At 44.6% G+C, this 17,311-nt stretch overlaps 2 protein-coding genes across 3 annotated transcripts in view; both read right to left on the bottom strand.

The window, feature by feature from the left end:
- The window catches only part of TCF20 (transcription factor 20), a 140,826-nt gene extending 137,942 nt beyond the window's left edge, over positions 1-2,884 (bottom strand). The window contains exon 1 of one of the 2 annotated variants that reach the window (XM_077783615.1): positions 2,813-2,884. In XM_077783615.1, the coding sequence (XP_077639741.1) occupies positions 2,813-2,845 (33 nt within the window). In that variant the 5' untranslated portion in view covers positions 2,846-2,884. The remainder of the gene's footprint in view (positions 1-2,812) is intronic. The other variant, XM_077783618.1, reaches the window with a different exon arrangement.
- A 539-nt stretch (positions 2,885-3,423) lies between these two features.
- On the bottom strand, positions 3,424-16,895 carry NFAM1 (NFAT activating protein with ITAM motif 1). Its single transcript, XM_031507290.2, has 6 exons — positions 16,692-16,895; positions 14,319-14,657; positions 13,204-13,313; positions 10,659-10,760; positions 6,119-6,205; positions 3,424-3,536 (listed from the first exon to the last, which is right to left on the bottom strand). The coding sequence occupies exons 1-6, from the start codon at positions 16,744-16,746 to the stop codon at positions 3,477-3,479; spliced, it is 753 nt and encodes a 250-aa protein (XP_031363150.2). The 5' UTR covers positions 16,747-16,895; the 3' UTR covers positions 3,424-3,476.
- Between the last annotated feature and the right edge of the window lie 416 nt (positions 16,896-17,311).

Genomic DNA, 17,311 nt, shown 5'->3' with positions numbered 1-17,311 from the left:
GCTAAAGAAGAGAAGTCAGAAGTAATGAAGGAGAACACTTTGGACATGTGTTTCACTGCCATTATCAACCACAGTAAGGTCTTGTCTGCAGATAAAGGCAAAATATAGTTTGCACTGTTTCATATGACAAACCAGTACCCACGCAAGAACTTGTCCTCTGCAGAAAAAGACCAAATCAACAAACCTCTCAAGTGCACCCTGGCTTTTGCCTTCTCAAATAAGGATTTGCTGTAAAGCATTATGAAGGAGTCAATTTAAAGGGAATAGATGACCTCAGTGTCACCAACACCCTTTGTAGCAATGCACTCTCAAGACCAAAGGCTCATGTCTGGTGAAGAGGGCAAAGGATCCTAGTCGTAACACAGCACCTCCTTTAGAAGAAGGTAGGCAGTGCATTTCCACCTCACACCACTGCTTACCTTAATAACAGGTCTCCACTTCCCTGAAATCCTGTCAATAGAAAAGGATAAATCAATACCTGGGAATCAAATGTTATATCACTACCAGGGAGCCTGCTCTGTGCATAACAGCACCATGCTGGGGGAAACAAGTGAAGCTGAGGCCCTTAGAGACACAGTTTTAAACAGGAATCCATTCTCAACATTCAGTTTAAAGCAAAATGTATAGGGTGAACACAATAAGCCAGTCACTGCTTCTCACATTTGTGAAGCTGGGGAAACTGATCCATAATTTCTTTTTTTTTTTTTTTTTTTTTTTTTTTTTTCCCAATTGCCTAACACTTAGAAATGAACACATTTCCTCTTGCTAGTAGCACTCATTTTTTGCACCTATTCTCATGGGCCACAGAGCCAGGTAAGACAAAAAGACCAAATGACAACAAAAAGATCAAGTGACTGCCTTTTCCCTGAACAAATCTCGGCTACGGAGTAGCTATACCAATATTATACAAATTATATTTCATAGTCTCTCCTACCTGTGCCTTCAGGCATTTCCTCGTACCACCCTGGAAAACTCCATACCATTTAAAACCATCCCTGCTCTCACAGCCTTCTGCTTTATGCTTTTCTCTCTCACACAGGCTGTGGTTGCCCATGACACATAATACTAAAGAAGTGATTTGAGACTGTGGCTTCATAGATTCAAACTTCCTTTTTCTCATGCAGCAGCCTTTTAGCCTTCCTCACAGGGTCAACCTAAAAGCCATTGAAATCAACACAGCAACCCACACCCCAATTTAGACAAAGTTTGGCACACAGCCCAAATCCTCACATTTGCCAGTGTTTCTTAGAAATTTTTACTTTTCATTTTATTGATCAAATCTGGTATGATTCTTTCATTACTTTAGCACTGACTGTTCTAGAATAGCATTTTCAATTCCAAATACTGTTCTTTCTCTCATGGTTTATTTTAAACAGCTTCAGCTTTTTTAATATATAGAATTGTTCAGGCATAAATGTAAGAAACACACTACTTAAAAAGGTACCAGAAACTCAAGACAAATCAGCTCACTGCAAAAAGAGATCCTTGCCAGGAAATTTCCAGTAGCATCCAGTATTTTTAACATCTATAAAATTTAAAAAACAAAACGCAAAGCCTAAGCATCATTGTTTTGAAAGTTTTTACTTTTCATCTAATCCACCAGCATCTGCTAAATATTTTATTGCCATACTGCAACATATTTATAATTCATCTCATCATTTCTTCAAATTTGTTAAGGAAAGAAATTATTATACCTGTACAATCCTCTGTAAATTCTTCTGTGAACACAAATTTTTCCTGGTCATATTAGTAAAATGTAAAACTTTTTACTTCAAAAATATTTATAATTGTTGTGATCACTTAACAAATTATAAATGGATCTAATAAGACACACTGTCCATCCATTGCATTTTCTGAAATGAATTCCTCAGTGCTGGGAAGAGAAAAAGCATTTTTCTGTGGTTAAAGAAAGTCCAAATTGCATGTTTGAAATCTTTTCTAATAAAAAGAGCAAAGCAATAAGCGGATTATCTCTTTAAACATAGTATAGGAAGGTTGGAGGCCCCGGAGACATTTTCCACAGCCTCTATCTCTGATACATAGCAACATTATCTTCAGCTAGAGAGGGTCCTATGACCCTGGAGCTCAATTTTAATTTGATCTTCTTCTTTAAAGAAGTTTCTACAATTCCTCTCAAGTTATCCTGCATATTCTTATTTTGGGTTGGTTTTATTTGGTTGTTATTTCGTTGTTGTTTTTTAATATGAGATAAAACAGCCTCAGCTTTTTGATCTGCTGGTTTGATCATCTTATACAGCTATTTAATGTAACTTCTTTCCTATCAGAACCAGAATATGTATCAGCACAAATGGTAGGCAAGTTCCAGCTGACAAGGGAGAAAGAACTTGGTTAGTAAATTCACTTCTAAGGCCTCCCTCCTCCTACCCCCTTTCAGAACTGATCTCCTTGGCCAATAATGTATGGCGGGGGGGGGGGGGGGGGGGGCGGGTAAAGGAGCTTTATAATCTCTACAACAGCCAGCTGAAACAAAGGCAAACCGATTTTTTTTGGTGGGGCAGAGGTACCATGCCTGCTCCCACAGAGGCTCAAAATCCCAAGCGATAACAATGCCCACTGCCAAGAAGAAAAGGAAACTGGTGAGCTCCCTCTGGACTTCTGCATGCTGGAGCCTGGCCCCAGACCCGCCTGGCTTTATGCAGCCCCAGCAAGGGAGCTTCCTCACATTCCCACCTCCTTGTTCCTCTTTCCTGTTCTGGAATGGGCGCTGTCACTGAGACAGGTTGTCAGGAAGGGATATTTCTCTGTGTTCCTTTTCTCCACCTTTATCTCGGTCAGCGCATCCAGCCCTTACAGTGTACTGCTGATATTGCTGAAGAGGAAGCATTTTCTTAGAGGCACTGATTTGAGTCACCCGAGGAAGGTCGCAGTAGGCATCTGTGACTACTTGATGGGATTAGCAGATTATCAGAAAGCCTGTCTGCTCTGGGGTTCCTGAGAAAGGGAAATGGGCAGCTGGATGCTTGGATCTGATTAAACTATGCATGAAGTCCTGTTGGCCATTTCGGCAAAGCCGCAAGCACAGAGTCAGATGGGCGGCTGCAGGTCAGGATCGGAACATCAAACCAGCAAGCAGGGAAATCTCTGGATTGTCCTGCCACTTGCAGAGGATCAACAGTAAAGTATTTCAGCTGAGGCAGGTGAGAGAAACCTTCACAGATTGCCCATTCCCAGAATAAGTGCTTGACAAAAGCAGCTTTTCTTTTGCATCAAACAACTTTGCTGCAAAATAGCCTTGTTGCATCAATGCAGACTGAGCCCCGAGGGATTTTAACAGATATATTCTGTTGTTAATGAAGGGCAGTTTAGAAGGGACAAGGGGCTCACAATTCCCTCGTGGTTGTGCTCTGAAGTCAGTGTGGATCTCTCCATGTATCTGCATCTCATCAGGGATGTAAAAGAGTAGCTCTGCCATACAGAAAGATGTCTGGTCCACATAGGGTCAGGAATCTTCCCTGTTAGATATTCTCATACAATGTATCAGAGGATTCTTCTAGAGTTTCTTGCTTCTTAGGTGTCTGCAGAATGATGAAAAGGAGAAAAAATAAATGAAGGGAAATTATTCAAAAGATGATTAATTAATTCTTAATAAGCAGACGTTCTGTTAGAAATGGCTATAAGTGATCTGCTGAAACAGAAGCCACTACAGTGAGAAATGCTGCTCCACCAGAGACTAAAGTGACTAATCCAGCCCAAGGGATAAAGATGCCTCCTTTACTAGTCACTCTTCCCCAAAAAAACTGTCAGACAGGGAGGGGAGGGGAAATTGGACTCAGTAAGAAAATAAATCACTTGGGATTCTGTGAAGGAGGAATTCCCTGACCTCCTCAATCCTGTTTCTTCAACAGTCGAGTCTATTCCTCACGACCGTTCCTTGTGTAGACAAGGCGCTGACAGACTGATATTTTAAGTGCTGTGTGGCACAGGCCTGCTGTAAGCAAGGTTACACAGCAAGCAGCTAAAATGCCACCGGCTGAACTAAGCCCTACCTACACTAGCATTTTCTCTGTTGCCACCACCAAAGGGAAACACTACAAAAGTGCTGAGTGGAGGCACCCCCAAAGCATGCGGGATTAACCCCTTGCTATCCAAACTGGGCTAGAGTGACAGCATGCAAATGCTTTTTTCCTGAGGCTTTCTGCCCTACTTCCCTTTACAGCTTCCCCTCAATTGTGCAGCCTCCCGCAGCAAGAGTTGGGCTGGACCCTCTGAAGCACACTGAGTTCAGCAATCTCAGCTCCCACTCACAGGCCAAACCCACTGACCCATAAGTCTCACTCTTACGGAAAACATCCTCCTATATTCTGGCAAAGACAGCTGGAGGATAAGTATCTCAAGTGGTCACAGCCCAGGATGACTGAGGAAAGCTGATCAAACTGCTTCCAACCATAGTAGATAGTGCAAACTCTCCAGTGCTGAGCTCATGGGATCCATGCCACTGACACTTCCCTTCCTCCAGACCAGCACAAGAACTGAGGACACTTGTTGTCTGCTCACAGTGTGAGGGTTCATCCCATCCCCTCTCTGCTTTCTTCTCCTCTCTTTCTCCCATCTCTGCTTTGACCTCTACTCCACCCTGGCCAAGGCTGACAGTGCCAGACCCACTCACACACAGATGTTCCTCTGCTGTTGCTTTGTTGCTGCTCTGTTTTACAGACCCTCTGTCCCTCCAAACAGCAGTTGAATGGTGTGGGCCACACACAAGTAAATCAGCACAGCCTAGACAGCTCTCTTGTAGGGAAAAACCCCACACATACTTCATCTTACCATCCAGACTGAATCATTTCAGAGGGAGCAGCTGGTAAAGGTATACAGAAAAACAAACAGGATCAGAAAGAGAGCCCCTATCCAAATAATTCAAAATGCAGCAAAACACAAATGCAGGGATGCTGTCTTTTCCAGTGCACCATATAAGACAAGCCCAAATAGATCAACCCATCCTTTCCCTCAATAATCAGGAACCTGCCACTGCTATTGCTACTACTGCCATGGTGGTGACACAGCAGTAACTGCAGGAGGCCAGTGGCCATTGGGACCAGATAACACAACAAATAGCTCTGACACAAAGGGGGCTGCTTGATTTTAGACCACCTTTTCCTAAAATGTGGGAGTTGTGAAAACATCTCGGACACATGTCCTTCATGAAAGAGAAGGCTGGTGCAACCGAGGAAACTCTCCCCAACAGAACATTAATAGGAGAGAGCAGCAGATGTTTTCCAGGAACATCTACTAGCATTGGAAGAGGATATATTTTTTTAAGCAGATAACAGGTCTTGAGAAGAAAAGAAAAATTAGGTTCTGAGGACAGGAAGGAAATGTTTCCTGGGGTGCCTGGTGCAAGTTTTATCCATATGAAACAGCTGATGCCTACCAAAGGCAGGGTAGAAGGCTGTGTGAGCCTCTGATCTGCTTCATGTGGCCCCCACAACTGATTTACACCTGCATATTCCTAGTTGCTTCCATTTTCACTATGAGGGAATTTAGTTCCTTGTCTCTCATCATTCTCAGCCCAACAAGAAGATCCAAGTCCACAAAATACCCACAACTGCCTTTTCTTGAGCACCAGAGCTGACAGCAGAGATTGTACAAGCCCAGCCTCTGCCCAAACCATCTTAGCTTCTGCTACCATGAAATGGCTCTCAGGTGCTTAATGCTGGTGAGAGGAAAGTTGTGTTCAGGGTTTGCTGTTGGTGCACAGTTTCCTTCAGCCCAGAGAATGTCTCAGCTGCCTAAATAATCTGGAAGGGGCAATAACAGGACCAGCACCTTCCCAACTTTCCATGAATGCCCATCTTGTTCAGAGGGAGCAGTGATGCCAAACCCCTCAGTGCCTTTCAGCACACGTCATACAGCAAAACATCTGCACAAAACTGTGAGCGCCAAAAGTGGTAGAGCTGCAGGGGCCAGGGTTCTGCTGAAAGAGAGAAGAGAGGCTACATGTGCAGCCCAGCTTCTGAGTGCATGCCACATCTCATTTTCCCCTTTTGGTGGGACTGCAAACACATTTACTGCCTGCTAGGTCGTGAGACTATGTGGGGTTTCTTCCCCCAGGTGCCCAGGGCATATGGGAACTTTCCAAGAACATGACCCTGGCCCTTACCTTCCTTGGAGGATTCTTTCTGTGTGATGGGTTGTTTGTGTTGTTCTCGAGGCTAGAATAGACATCAACTTGCTGCACATCCAGGCTCTGCACAGAGAGAGAGAGAAGGCGTCAAATCAAATACTTAGGTTTAAACAAACTAATTACCCACTGGGTTGCTCCCCATATCATGCCTGACATTTTTTAGGGACCCCTGCCATCTCTAAAATTTTTAAGTTCCTGACCTTAACTTGGGCAAACTTGGGCAAAAGAAAATCCTTTTCCCCTGAAGTCCCTACAGTGCAGCTGCATCATCGTTTTTTCAGGCTTACAGAGACAGGCCTTGATGTGGCCTACCCTGTGTAAGGCAGTGGAGAAGAATGCCAATGACCCTGCCTTCCTCTGCTCCAAAATTGTGCCAGAATGTAAAGTTGTGCACCAGGGTGACCACAGGTAAGAGGCAGTGCTCTGCACCACCCAAGACTGTTTAGGTGCCTGACAACCACAAGTTCTTGTTCATGATTATTCTGGGGACAAAGGTGAGACAACAGGAGACGCTGGGGGTCCTGAAGCACAGAAGCTGTCGAAAATGAACACAATATCTGCTTATTGTGTTTAAATGAACACAATTCTGTTTATAGTTTGTTGGGTTTTTTTTCAAGCCAGAACTCTCCTTTCTTCTTTGAGTAAACAAAGAATAATAAAAAAATCCATATGCTCCCAGGCCCTCAAACATGGTCCCACTCAGCTACAGAGAAACACACACACCCCCTGCATGTATATGCACTCGTTGTCCCCCAAGTAATTGTGTCACAGGAGATGCATGTCAGTTTGAGTGATATTCCAGATCTGCCTGAAGGATCAAACATAACAATCATGAGGACTTTTCCATGTGTGTTTCAAGGATGACAGCAGGTTGCCAAGGTGGCTGTTTCTCTGGCAACAGGAAGATGGGAGGAGCTCTGGCAGCAAGAGGGGCAGATGGTATTAGTGGAGAGAGCAAGACACCCTGTAATGCAGTGAGAAGGATGAGTAAAACATGGAGGCTTCATTGGGGGCTGCCAATTACTTGAACCCTCATAATTTCATGCAGAGTTGCAAACTCTCAGCCATGGCCAGCAGGACAGTGCTTTGAACAGGGACAGAAGATACAGAAGCAGCACTGGGGAGTGAGTCTTAGAATAAACAGGCACTACGACATGAGTTGGCCACAGTGAATGGCTCTCACATTCCCACTGCTACTCTGGAAACAGCCAGATTATTTCACCTGTCTGCTTCCTGCTCCCAAAAACCTGCTTTGCCTACTCAGACTCCCACCATTTGCACATGCACATGTGCACACAGAAAATTCTACTTCCCCACACTCATTTTCAATTCCCTTTGTGATACTCACAGTGAGGACATAGTCTTGTGTGCTGAGCTTCCAGAAGCCTGGCTCCATATCCCCTTGGCAGGACAGGCAGCCTCTTTCTCTACTCCACTCTGAAGCTACTTGCAAGTAAGGTGTTTAACTGACAGAAAAGATTCCCTTCCTTCCACATGCCTTCTTCCCATGCAGGCTGTTAACAATGCTGGTCTTTTTCTGGTCAGTTGGAGAGCTGGTGTCTCCAGCCACCATTTGCAAGTTAATTACTTTTACTTGGTCACTGATCACCTGCTACTGTCACAGTGAAGGCACACAGGCCACTTTCTTCCCTGCTGACAGATGCTTTCCTATCCCTGAGCAGCCTCCTGTCTCCCTCACACCTGGAAAATCTCCTGTGCTCTGGAACCTAACTGCACCTGCACTGCAGGAGCTCTGTTTGCTGCTCAAAAAGGCTTGTTTGAAGTGTAAACCAGATGAGGCAAGTCCCTCAGATTGTTATTTCCAAGCTGCTCATTAACTGAGCAGCTAAGCTGGAAGTCAGAGGATATACAGGTTTGGTTCTGGGCAGTGCAGTGAGGTAGAGCTACTCTACAACTGTAGGAGGACAGAGAGGTCAAGGAAGGCAGTGTAGAGAGAACAAAGTGGGTTCCCAGCTGCCCCCTTATTACCAGCCTTTTTGCTACCTTGTATGCTTTTCACTGCATACCCCCCACCAGGGACCACAAAATACATAGTGGCACATGGAAGAGCCACTGGGGAAGGTATTTTCTCCTAGAAATGTTCAGTAGGACAGCTTTGCAGAAGGCGTGTTAGGACTCTTCCCACACCAGTGATAAGCCTTGCTACCATGTAGGATAACACAGAGCATTTAATGAGTTGTGCCAGCCAGTTCCAACAGCATCTGTTACTTTGATGTCCAGTGCTGCGTCCTCTTGCTTCTGCTCCCAGCTTCAGACCTGCAAGGACACTGCACTTCTCTAGCCTCACCTTTCTCCAAACTCCAACCTCTTGCTTTCCTGACCAGATAGCATAGCTAGCATGTGCTGCCCTCCTGTCCAGCCCCTGATCTCTGACGTCCTTCTTTATGTCATCACTGGGAGTTACTTCTCACTTGTTCTTCCTTTTTTTCCTTGCCTTAGATTACCCCAATGCTGATCAAAGATTTTTCCCATCCCCATGAATTAAGCACTGAGTTCAACACCCACCAATAGATTTTCACAACTCGGTTTCAAACAGTTTGCAGGGCTGATTTTACACCATGCAGAGTCCCAACAAAATTGAGCTGTGGGGCACCAGATTTATTATTCAAAAGAAATAAGGTTTGTCAACTTTCTATCCCCTTCATCTGTCCTGAGGGCCCATCCAATGCAAGTTTCAATCCCAGGGCTCCCACCCTCTCTCCTCCTGTGCCCATTATGCCTTGCAAGGCTGTGCTCGCTGCTTTCCACATCACAGCCCTGCTCTCAACAACAGGAAACTCCCATGGGCAGACTCATACACCCCAGCATGCAGGAGATGGTCCCAGGCTCTTTGCAGCCCTGCCAAAGAGGGCCAAGCCACCTGCCCTGCACACCGGGCTGGCCAGGAGCCCTGAACAGCTGGTGTGTGGTTAACAGGCTTCACAGGAAGGCGTCTTGGGCCAGGTCCATAGGGCTCCTGCAAGCACAGGGGCTCAGCCAGCTCCTGGGATTGCCTGTGCCTAAGGCTGGCTCTGCTGGCTTGCTGTAAGTGGAGCCTGAACAGAATAACATGATGAAACATGTAATTAAGATGGAGCTAAGGATGCATGACGAGGCCGACTGAGCGAGAAATGGATTTGATTTTTTTTTTGTCTCCTTGCAGAAATCATCCACTTCAGCAGGAAACTACCCATTCGGATTTTTATAAGCCTGAATTAGAAAGAAATTACTTGATACAAATGAAAAGGTTTATAACCTACAACCTCCTTTACCAAAGCATTGCCTTTTGCCCAGAATAAACATATCACATACAATACACAGTGCTCTCTTTTAAACTGCAACTCCAAAAATTAAAGGGGCACAAAATGGTGCCCCCCTCCCCACCCAGAGTAAGAATGAGAAGGGGCAGGCCCATCCTCTTGTAGGTATCTGCCACTGATCAGGTCTCCTGCCTCCCTGGCAGAACTTTGCTCCTCTCTGTAGTACATTCTTCAGAGCTTCACTTTGTTTAGTCTAAATGATTTAGTTTTAATGCAGCAAAGCTCACAGGTTGTCCTTGGAGAGACTTTTCCAGCCCTTATAGACCTCACAGACAGAAACGTTTCCTAATATTCAGTCAACATCCTTCTCTGCTAATTTCATTTTATTCTTCCTCGTTGGTCCCACAGGTCACAAATAAAAAAAAAAAACAACAAACCCTTCCCTTAGTGGAGCAGCCATCCCATGGGAGTAAAAAGAGAGAAAGGAATCCATATAAAATGGAGCTGGACAACAGGTTGTAAATGGGATTAGGAATCATGGTTACTTGAGGTAGCTGAGGTCTAGGTCTGACATTTCAGGGAAGTCACTTCAATCCTACTACCTATGACACTGCAGCTACTGGACTCAAGGAGTGGGAGCAGTTTGGGAAATGGAAAAGGAGATCCTATACAATGAAAAGAGAAATGCTTAAAAAAATAAACTCTTTACTTTCTTCTTGCCCATTTCCCCCTGCTAGCTAGTGTGTCTGCTCAGGACTTCACTGGTCTGTGACACTGACACCAGTGAAGGCGACACAGCAGAGATGAAAACAGCTGGGGTTGGTCAGGGCATCATGTCTCTGCCCCTTTCCTGAGGCATCATTCTCCAGATGGGAAGGGCATGCCCTCATGACACTCTGCAGTACAAAGTGGGGCTGAGAGTCCTTCTTCCTTCCTGACTTTTGGAGACCCTTCTACCTCTTCCACCAGGAACCCTCCCTGGCCCCACACTTGCTGCTCTGTGCCACCGGCAGAGGGAAAGGTGCTGCTCAGCAGGTCATGGGGCAAGGCTTGGGCACTGAGGAGGCCGTGACTGGGACTGGGATGGAGACACACCGAGTCCTGAGAAAAGCTAAGCAGGGCAAGGTCACCAAGACCAGGCTGGTATGAAGGTATTGCTTATGATTCACATCATGACATTGTCTCTACTATGGCAGGGAAAGGAAGGGTTGTACCGTGATGTGGAAGAAGAGATGAAGGGTGATTCTGGTACTCACATCATAGACAGGAGGTGGTAGTGGTGGTGGGCTGGCTGAAGGGAGCTGTGTTTCCACCTTCTGTCTCAGGATATTTGGCTGGTTCCTTCTAGGGCACAACACCTGCTCAGTACAAGACACCAAATGACACATTTGGAGAAAACCACATGTCCCTCCCCAAAGCTAAAATTAATATCAATGTCATATTGAAGCCAGCTGTTTGCACACCTCCTGAATCCTTCCACAAGGAAGAGTGTTGGCAGTGTTTGTACAACACGTGCTGGTTACTTTCCTCACTACATGGTTAAGTGTAGAATCTAGTGACTTACACTGGAAAGGAGAACTGGGCTTTGTGTGTACATATAAAGAACTTTCACCACAGAAACCTTACTAGCTGAAAGGTGTAAATATTGAGCAGCACAAAACAATGCTAAAGCAGGGCACTGGTCATAGTGCAGAGAGGAATTTCAGAGAGGCAAAATGCAATTACTTTTATCAGGATTTGGCAAGTAAGCTTTTCCTAATACAGAGAGTCTACAGAAGATCATCAAACAACCATTAATGGTGACATCTAGTAAGTGATGAACAAGTCCAGCATAGAGTTGAAAGAAGAAGGTCCTTTCGTCTGAATGTTTCTTGCATCAGATGAGTTGTCCTTGAACACATTCCATTCACACACATACGGGTTAGCCCTGCTCAGCAAGCAAGAGAAGAGGCAGAAAAAGCAGAAGGCTTTGCTAAGTATCTCTGTTCTAATTCAGAAAGAAGTGGGATGATTATATTCACATCACATGAAAACGACAAACTGCTTTCCAGTCCATTAGTAACTAAGGAGGATGCTAAATAGCTTCTCTTAAAGATAAACATTTTTAAACCAGCAGGTCTGAGCAAGCTGTGGTGAGAAATATGGGCTGTGTTCTGCAGGAGGGCAAATGTAATGACTGCACAATCTCTTCAGACCCCAAGGAGAGGCCATAAGTCTGAGATTCACTGGCCCACCTCAAAACCCAGAGATGCCAATTGGTGAGTCATGACAGTGCCTCCCCATCTCATCCCCACAGAGACACTCTAGGCAGAGATGGGGGCCTGTCTCCAGCTGACTCCCTTTGCCTCTTACACTCCTTCCCCCACATCAGACTGCCTGCAAGGTAAGTCTCACGAGATTAGCCAGGCTGCCAACTGCTGCTGTTCTGTTTTCAGCCTCATGATCTCTGACTGTGTGTGCTGAAACCTGATCCTCTTCGGAGTCGAAGGACTGTACACGCAGCACAGCCTCCACATAAAAGAGCATGCAGAGAGTCTGCTGTTGTGGTGGCGGAGAGCAGCTTCAAGGAATTATGGGGCATACTCTACCTAGAAACCAACAATCCCAAATTCCATTCTAGAAGATGTAAGGGTATTTTTAAGCCAGTCTGGAGATCTCTGGAAGAATGCAGATTATGCTATTGGAACATCTGAGGGGTGGCAGTACTAGAAGCAGTTGTTTTCCCCAAACAACAGGGATTCCAGTATCATTACTACAGATGGTTTCTCCATAGGGTCCATCTCATCCAGATCTTCTAGCTCTGCTTTTGGCTTTTCTTCTCTCACTCTTCAAATCCTTTCTTCCCCTCTTTTGGCATCCCCTTTGCTCTCAGCTTCCTAGATTCCCCTTCCTTACCCAGGAAGTCCCAACCTGGGACACTAGTCTGCTCACCCAAGGGGCTCTGGCTATCCAGTCTTAACACCCTTCTAGTGCTTCTTCACTCCAGATTCCAGTCCCAGTTTCTCCCCAGACGCTCATTCTTCCAGCCTCACAGAACCACTGATAATGGAAGGTGTCCCTGAGATTGTATAGTCCAATCCTTGTCCCTTTATCTTTTTTTCTTTTTTTTTTTTCCCTAGTTTTTTGTAATTTTCACACAGGATTCTTTGCGATTCCTGTCCTGACCTTCCCCTCTCACTCTGTCTCTTAATGTTTTCTCTGCCAAACAGATGTCCAAGGCTTTGGTCCCCATCCCCATCACAGTACAGAGTTTTTTTGCTGTGGTACCCAAGCTCAGGAATGCAGCTGCAGTTTCTTTGATAGAGTAACCTCCATCTTGAAAGAGGATTAGAAATAGGGAAAGTCCTATCAGGGTTGTAAAAGATTTGCTTGAGTGCACAGGACATTACTTGTCTAACTGGCCCCTTAACAGGGGTTTTAGACAATTGAACTGGTAAATTGACATAAGGCATGACTGAGTATGCACAGACTGCAATTTTCCAAAATCCCAGCACAAGGCCACATCTCCTTGAATATTTTCACAGCCAGCACACTGCTAGTGTGCCTTCTTACCCTGTGTCAAATCCTTGCCCTAAAGCAGAGCATGGTGTAGTCAAAATGATTGCCAGAATTTCTTTAATGGGCAAATCACTTACTGGTTTTGTCTTTCCTATCATCTTTTCTTCTCAGAAAAACTGAACTTAAGAAAATAAACTGCATCAGACACCCAGCATGGAGACTTCCAATTCAGCTCAGTTAGAAGTAAATGGAATTAATTCCTAGAATACATCAGGTATTACTTTTTATTTGGTTATTACTTGCCTTTCTTTTCCACAGAAGCAAAGCTGTTGCAGTGATGCTCAATACAGCAAGAAGAACAGTAAGGGTAATGAGGATTTCCCACTCATAAGAGGTATTTATATATCCCGTATCTGTAAGAAAGAAGGCAAAAAGTTCACAGTGTGAGTGGAAACTACAGCCCTGCTGTATTTTTAATCCTGGAAAAAGCCTTGAGAAAACTAAAATACAGGAGATACAGAATATGGTGGCAGAAATGCACACACCCTTCAAAACATACTCTGAACAGAGAGGAGGGTGCAGCTGCAGAATCACACAGAAGATGCAAGGTATAAGCAGCTCCACTTCATAGATAGAGGTGATATGAGACAAGAAATTTGGTAGATAGAGGCTGGCAAAGGTCTTTTGTGATAGGAGCAAAAAGACAGATGTTGGAATGCACACAGGTCACACGAACTGGGAGGATGAGTACTCTAGGCATCCTCTGACCAGTGTCACAAAGTTACTTCATCACAGCTCTTTGCATTTACATTAACAATTTCTTGATATCCAACAGTCATTAATGCACATCCAGCCAGTCAGCAGCATGCACATCCTTATCACTTTTCTTTAACATTCCTCTTACATTGCATCAAGCTTTCCAGTGCTTTCTAGTGTGCTCATTAAGAGACCAACCAACTCCCTGTACCAAATGGAAAAGAGGGAGGCATGTCAGTGAGGCCATAACCTGTTTGTGAGTCCCTAAAACTGAGAATGCTGAACCTGTACATGTGATAACAGCAAGCACCCTTATCAGCTGCCTCTGTCACACCGCTGAAACCACGCTGTCTCCTGAACACTGACACCTAAAAGCACTGTCTGACCCAGTGCCCAGGCTCCCTGAATAGATCCAGATTCCCATGTGGCAGGGCAGATATAAATTACTGCCTCTTCATGTTCCCATCTATACATTGGGAACAACAGAACACCTGTGCCAAGTGCATTTCAACTCTGATGGCAATTAGTATTAGGCATAAAGCATTATTCCTACCTCACTTCACAGCATGTGTGGATAGAGAAAAAGAGCAAAGATCAGGTTTCCATAGCCAGATACAGCTGATTTTTAACCTCCTGACCTTCCTTTCTGGTTGTTCACTTACCTCTAATAAGGACAAACACTCCCTTTCCCATTTTTTGGATATCATTCCATATGACCTTGCAGTAATACGTGCCAGTAGAAGAGGTGTTTTCAAGTGGCATGATTCTGTAGTCATAAGATAAGGCAGCAGTCTTATTCTCTTCTCCAGAAGGAATGACTACGTTTTCCAACCTACTATAGATAGATGTCTTCTGATCCAGTGAATTAATCCAGTAATAGGAGATTGAAAATTTGGTGTACTTCGGCATGTAAGGGAAGATGACTTTACAGGGAATGGATATTCCTTCCTTGAGCAAGGCAACCTGGATTGGAGGTTTCTGCTGTACATCGACATTTCCTCCTGTAAGGGTAATAACTGTTAGCAGAAACCTAACCTCACTTTTAGTAAGGAGAGGACAGCTGCCCCAAAGACAGGATCACTCTGAAAATAACCATACACCAGGAAGCATGCCTGTAGCATGCAGTGTTGGCCCTTGTCAGAAGCTGAGTGATTCAGAGCATGTGCCCTGTGTGATCTGCCACCTCTCTTGGGTAATTGCTGTCTGATCCATGATAGCCTGCTGCATTCACAGGCTTCCCCTTTTCTCTTGTGAGCTCCTCCATACAACAGCAGCACACAGAAAGACAGGAAATTAAGCAGGAAGTGAACTGATTTTGCAGTGGTGTATGGACATATTTACAGCAGGTGAATAGAAAGCAATTTTCCAAGATAAATGCTAGCTGGACATCTCCTGAGTATAAACCTTGGGAATCTACATGGGGCTGTGTGATGGCTCTGGGGCAGCGAAGGTGTTGTATGCAAGCAAGTGTTATCAGTGGGACTGTATATTTCTGAAAAGCAAGTGAGGAAGGAGGTGGCATATTCCACATAGGGGCCAGCACCAAGGCCGTGAGAAATAAATAAATCACTCCAAACCTTTGCTGCTCTAAAATGGGAGCAAAGCACAAACCTCAATGTTAGTTACAGGAACTATCTGCAGATCTTAAGTGTTCATACATAACAGTATCTTAGGCAGAGATGAGAGCAGGCCCTTCATATGCTTCCTCCTAATACATACATGGCAGTTTAAAGTGATCTATCAGTGTAACTCAATAGACAATTATATCAGAAGTTAAAAGAAGGGACAAATAAGATGAGGAACCACACCACAGTTCACTCGCTGTTTTGTTTAATAAGAAGAAAAGAACATAAGAGTCAGCCACAGGCTAGTAAGGAAGCTGGGGTACAGGACTTCTTTGGTTCCCAGCCAAATCTGGGTTTGATATCAGGCAGTCTCTGGATCTATTTATTTGTCAGCTGATATAACACCACATATAAAGCAACTTAAGAGGAGGCTCTTTGAGAAAGGGAACTGGAAACTTATAAGTCTACTCACAAAATGAAGGATTCTTTCAGAGACATGAAAAGAGAAGAGGGAAAAAAGGCTAGAGAGAGAAAGTAGGGGATGGGCAGGCTTTTCCATTTATGCTTTTGATGGGATTCCCTGGAGTTCTGCATCTATGAACAGGCTCATAACAAGGTATTAAAGCTGTCCCAGAGCACAGCCAGGCTTGCTTTTCTGTCACCATGGACTAACGCTGCATCACAACGGCAGCGTCACCTCAGCACAGCGGGAGCTGGCATTGGAAAAGTCAATTCAGGCTTAGCACTGCTGAGTGCTGAGCGCTGAGGATTTGTGGTGGGGGACAACAATGGAGAGGGGGCACAGCTACTGCCCAGAAAAGACTGCTGGGAAGTACCATATGTTAAGAAAAATTCTCTACAGATCACATAGCCAGGGACAACAGCTTGACAATAAAGAAGAGCTTAGGTTACAATGCCAGAGAAAGGTTCTTGGCTGTAAAAGCAACTGAGATACAGTACAGTCCTCAGGGACATGCTCAGGCCTGTGTACACTAGTTACAATATTATGGAAAGGTAGTAACAAAATCCTGCAGACACTGTGGGAGTGATAACTCAAGTGTTTTATTCTGGGCCATATTTTTCAAATCATTCATCATCCTTCTCGTCATCTCTACATAGTGGAACACACATGAATATAATTTCTATATAAGATACAGCTAAGCACTACTGTAACAAAAGAGAGGAGAGATCCATCTTCTCATATTATCCCAGAAGCCACTAGGTTGAAAAGAACATACCAAGGAAAAAGCTAAGACATTTTATTTAGGTTATCTAACCCTTCTCCCATGTTCCCCCTTTCTTGAGAATTCACTCTCTTAGCTTTGAAATGCTTAAAAGACAGAAATAGCAGCAGCGTGCAAATTCCTAGAGGGGATCTCTGGAAATTAGCAAAAGATAGCAGCTGGAACTGCTCTAATATGCAAAACATGAGAGTAAACAAAAGGAATTAAAAAGAAAATATTTGTTTACCTCCATACTGAAGCAACCAAAGAAACAGGAAGATGACTTTTAGATTTGGGATCATGATGGGGGGGTCAAAGGCTGTAAGAATCCAACCAGAAACAAAGATCCCAAAGGCAAAGGAGGTGGGGGTTTGTCAGGTATTGTCATGCCAAGGCAGCTGGTTGATCGCCTCCTGTTTGCGAAGCGACAGGCGAGTTGTACACACACTGCATTTGGCAAGCAGTTCCTGGCAGACACAACCTCTTCTGCTTTTTGGTCAGACTCCTCCCCACACCAGGGTTGACTTCTCTGTACAGCAACGATGGTGTTAGACCCACTAGCGGGTGTCCAAAGACTAAACCAGAAGCACTTCAACACACAGAGTTTGCTTCCTGATGACTGTAAAATATCACATGCATTTGCAGCAAACTGTCACCTTCCACAAAGCATGGGATCACCTGTTTTGCCTTCAACACAGAAAACCAGTACACGTATGAATAGTTGTACAGAGCAAAGGCTCTACTGTACCCCTGACTCCACAAAACAGCCCTCTACAGCCAACTTCTCCAGTAGGTCCCTTGAGAGGAAGGCACTCGCATCCACAAAGTGAGAACAGCCAGACAGCGAATTCATCCCAACAGCTGGAC

Source organism: Lonchura striata, chromosome 5 (genome assembly GCF_046129695.1).
Source record: "Lonchura striata isolate bLonStr1 chromosome 5, bLonStr1.mat, whole genome shotgun sequence".
NCBI lineage: Eukaryota > Metazoa > Chordata > Aves > Passeriformes > Estrildidae > Lonchura > Lonchura striata.
This window is presented reverse-complemented; position numbering and strand designations above follow the sequence as displayed.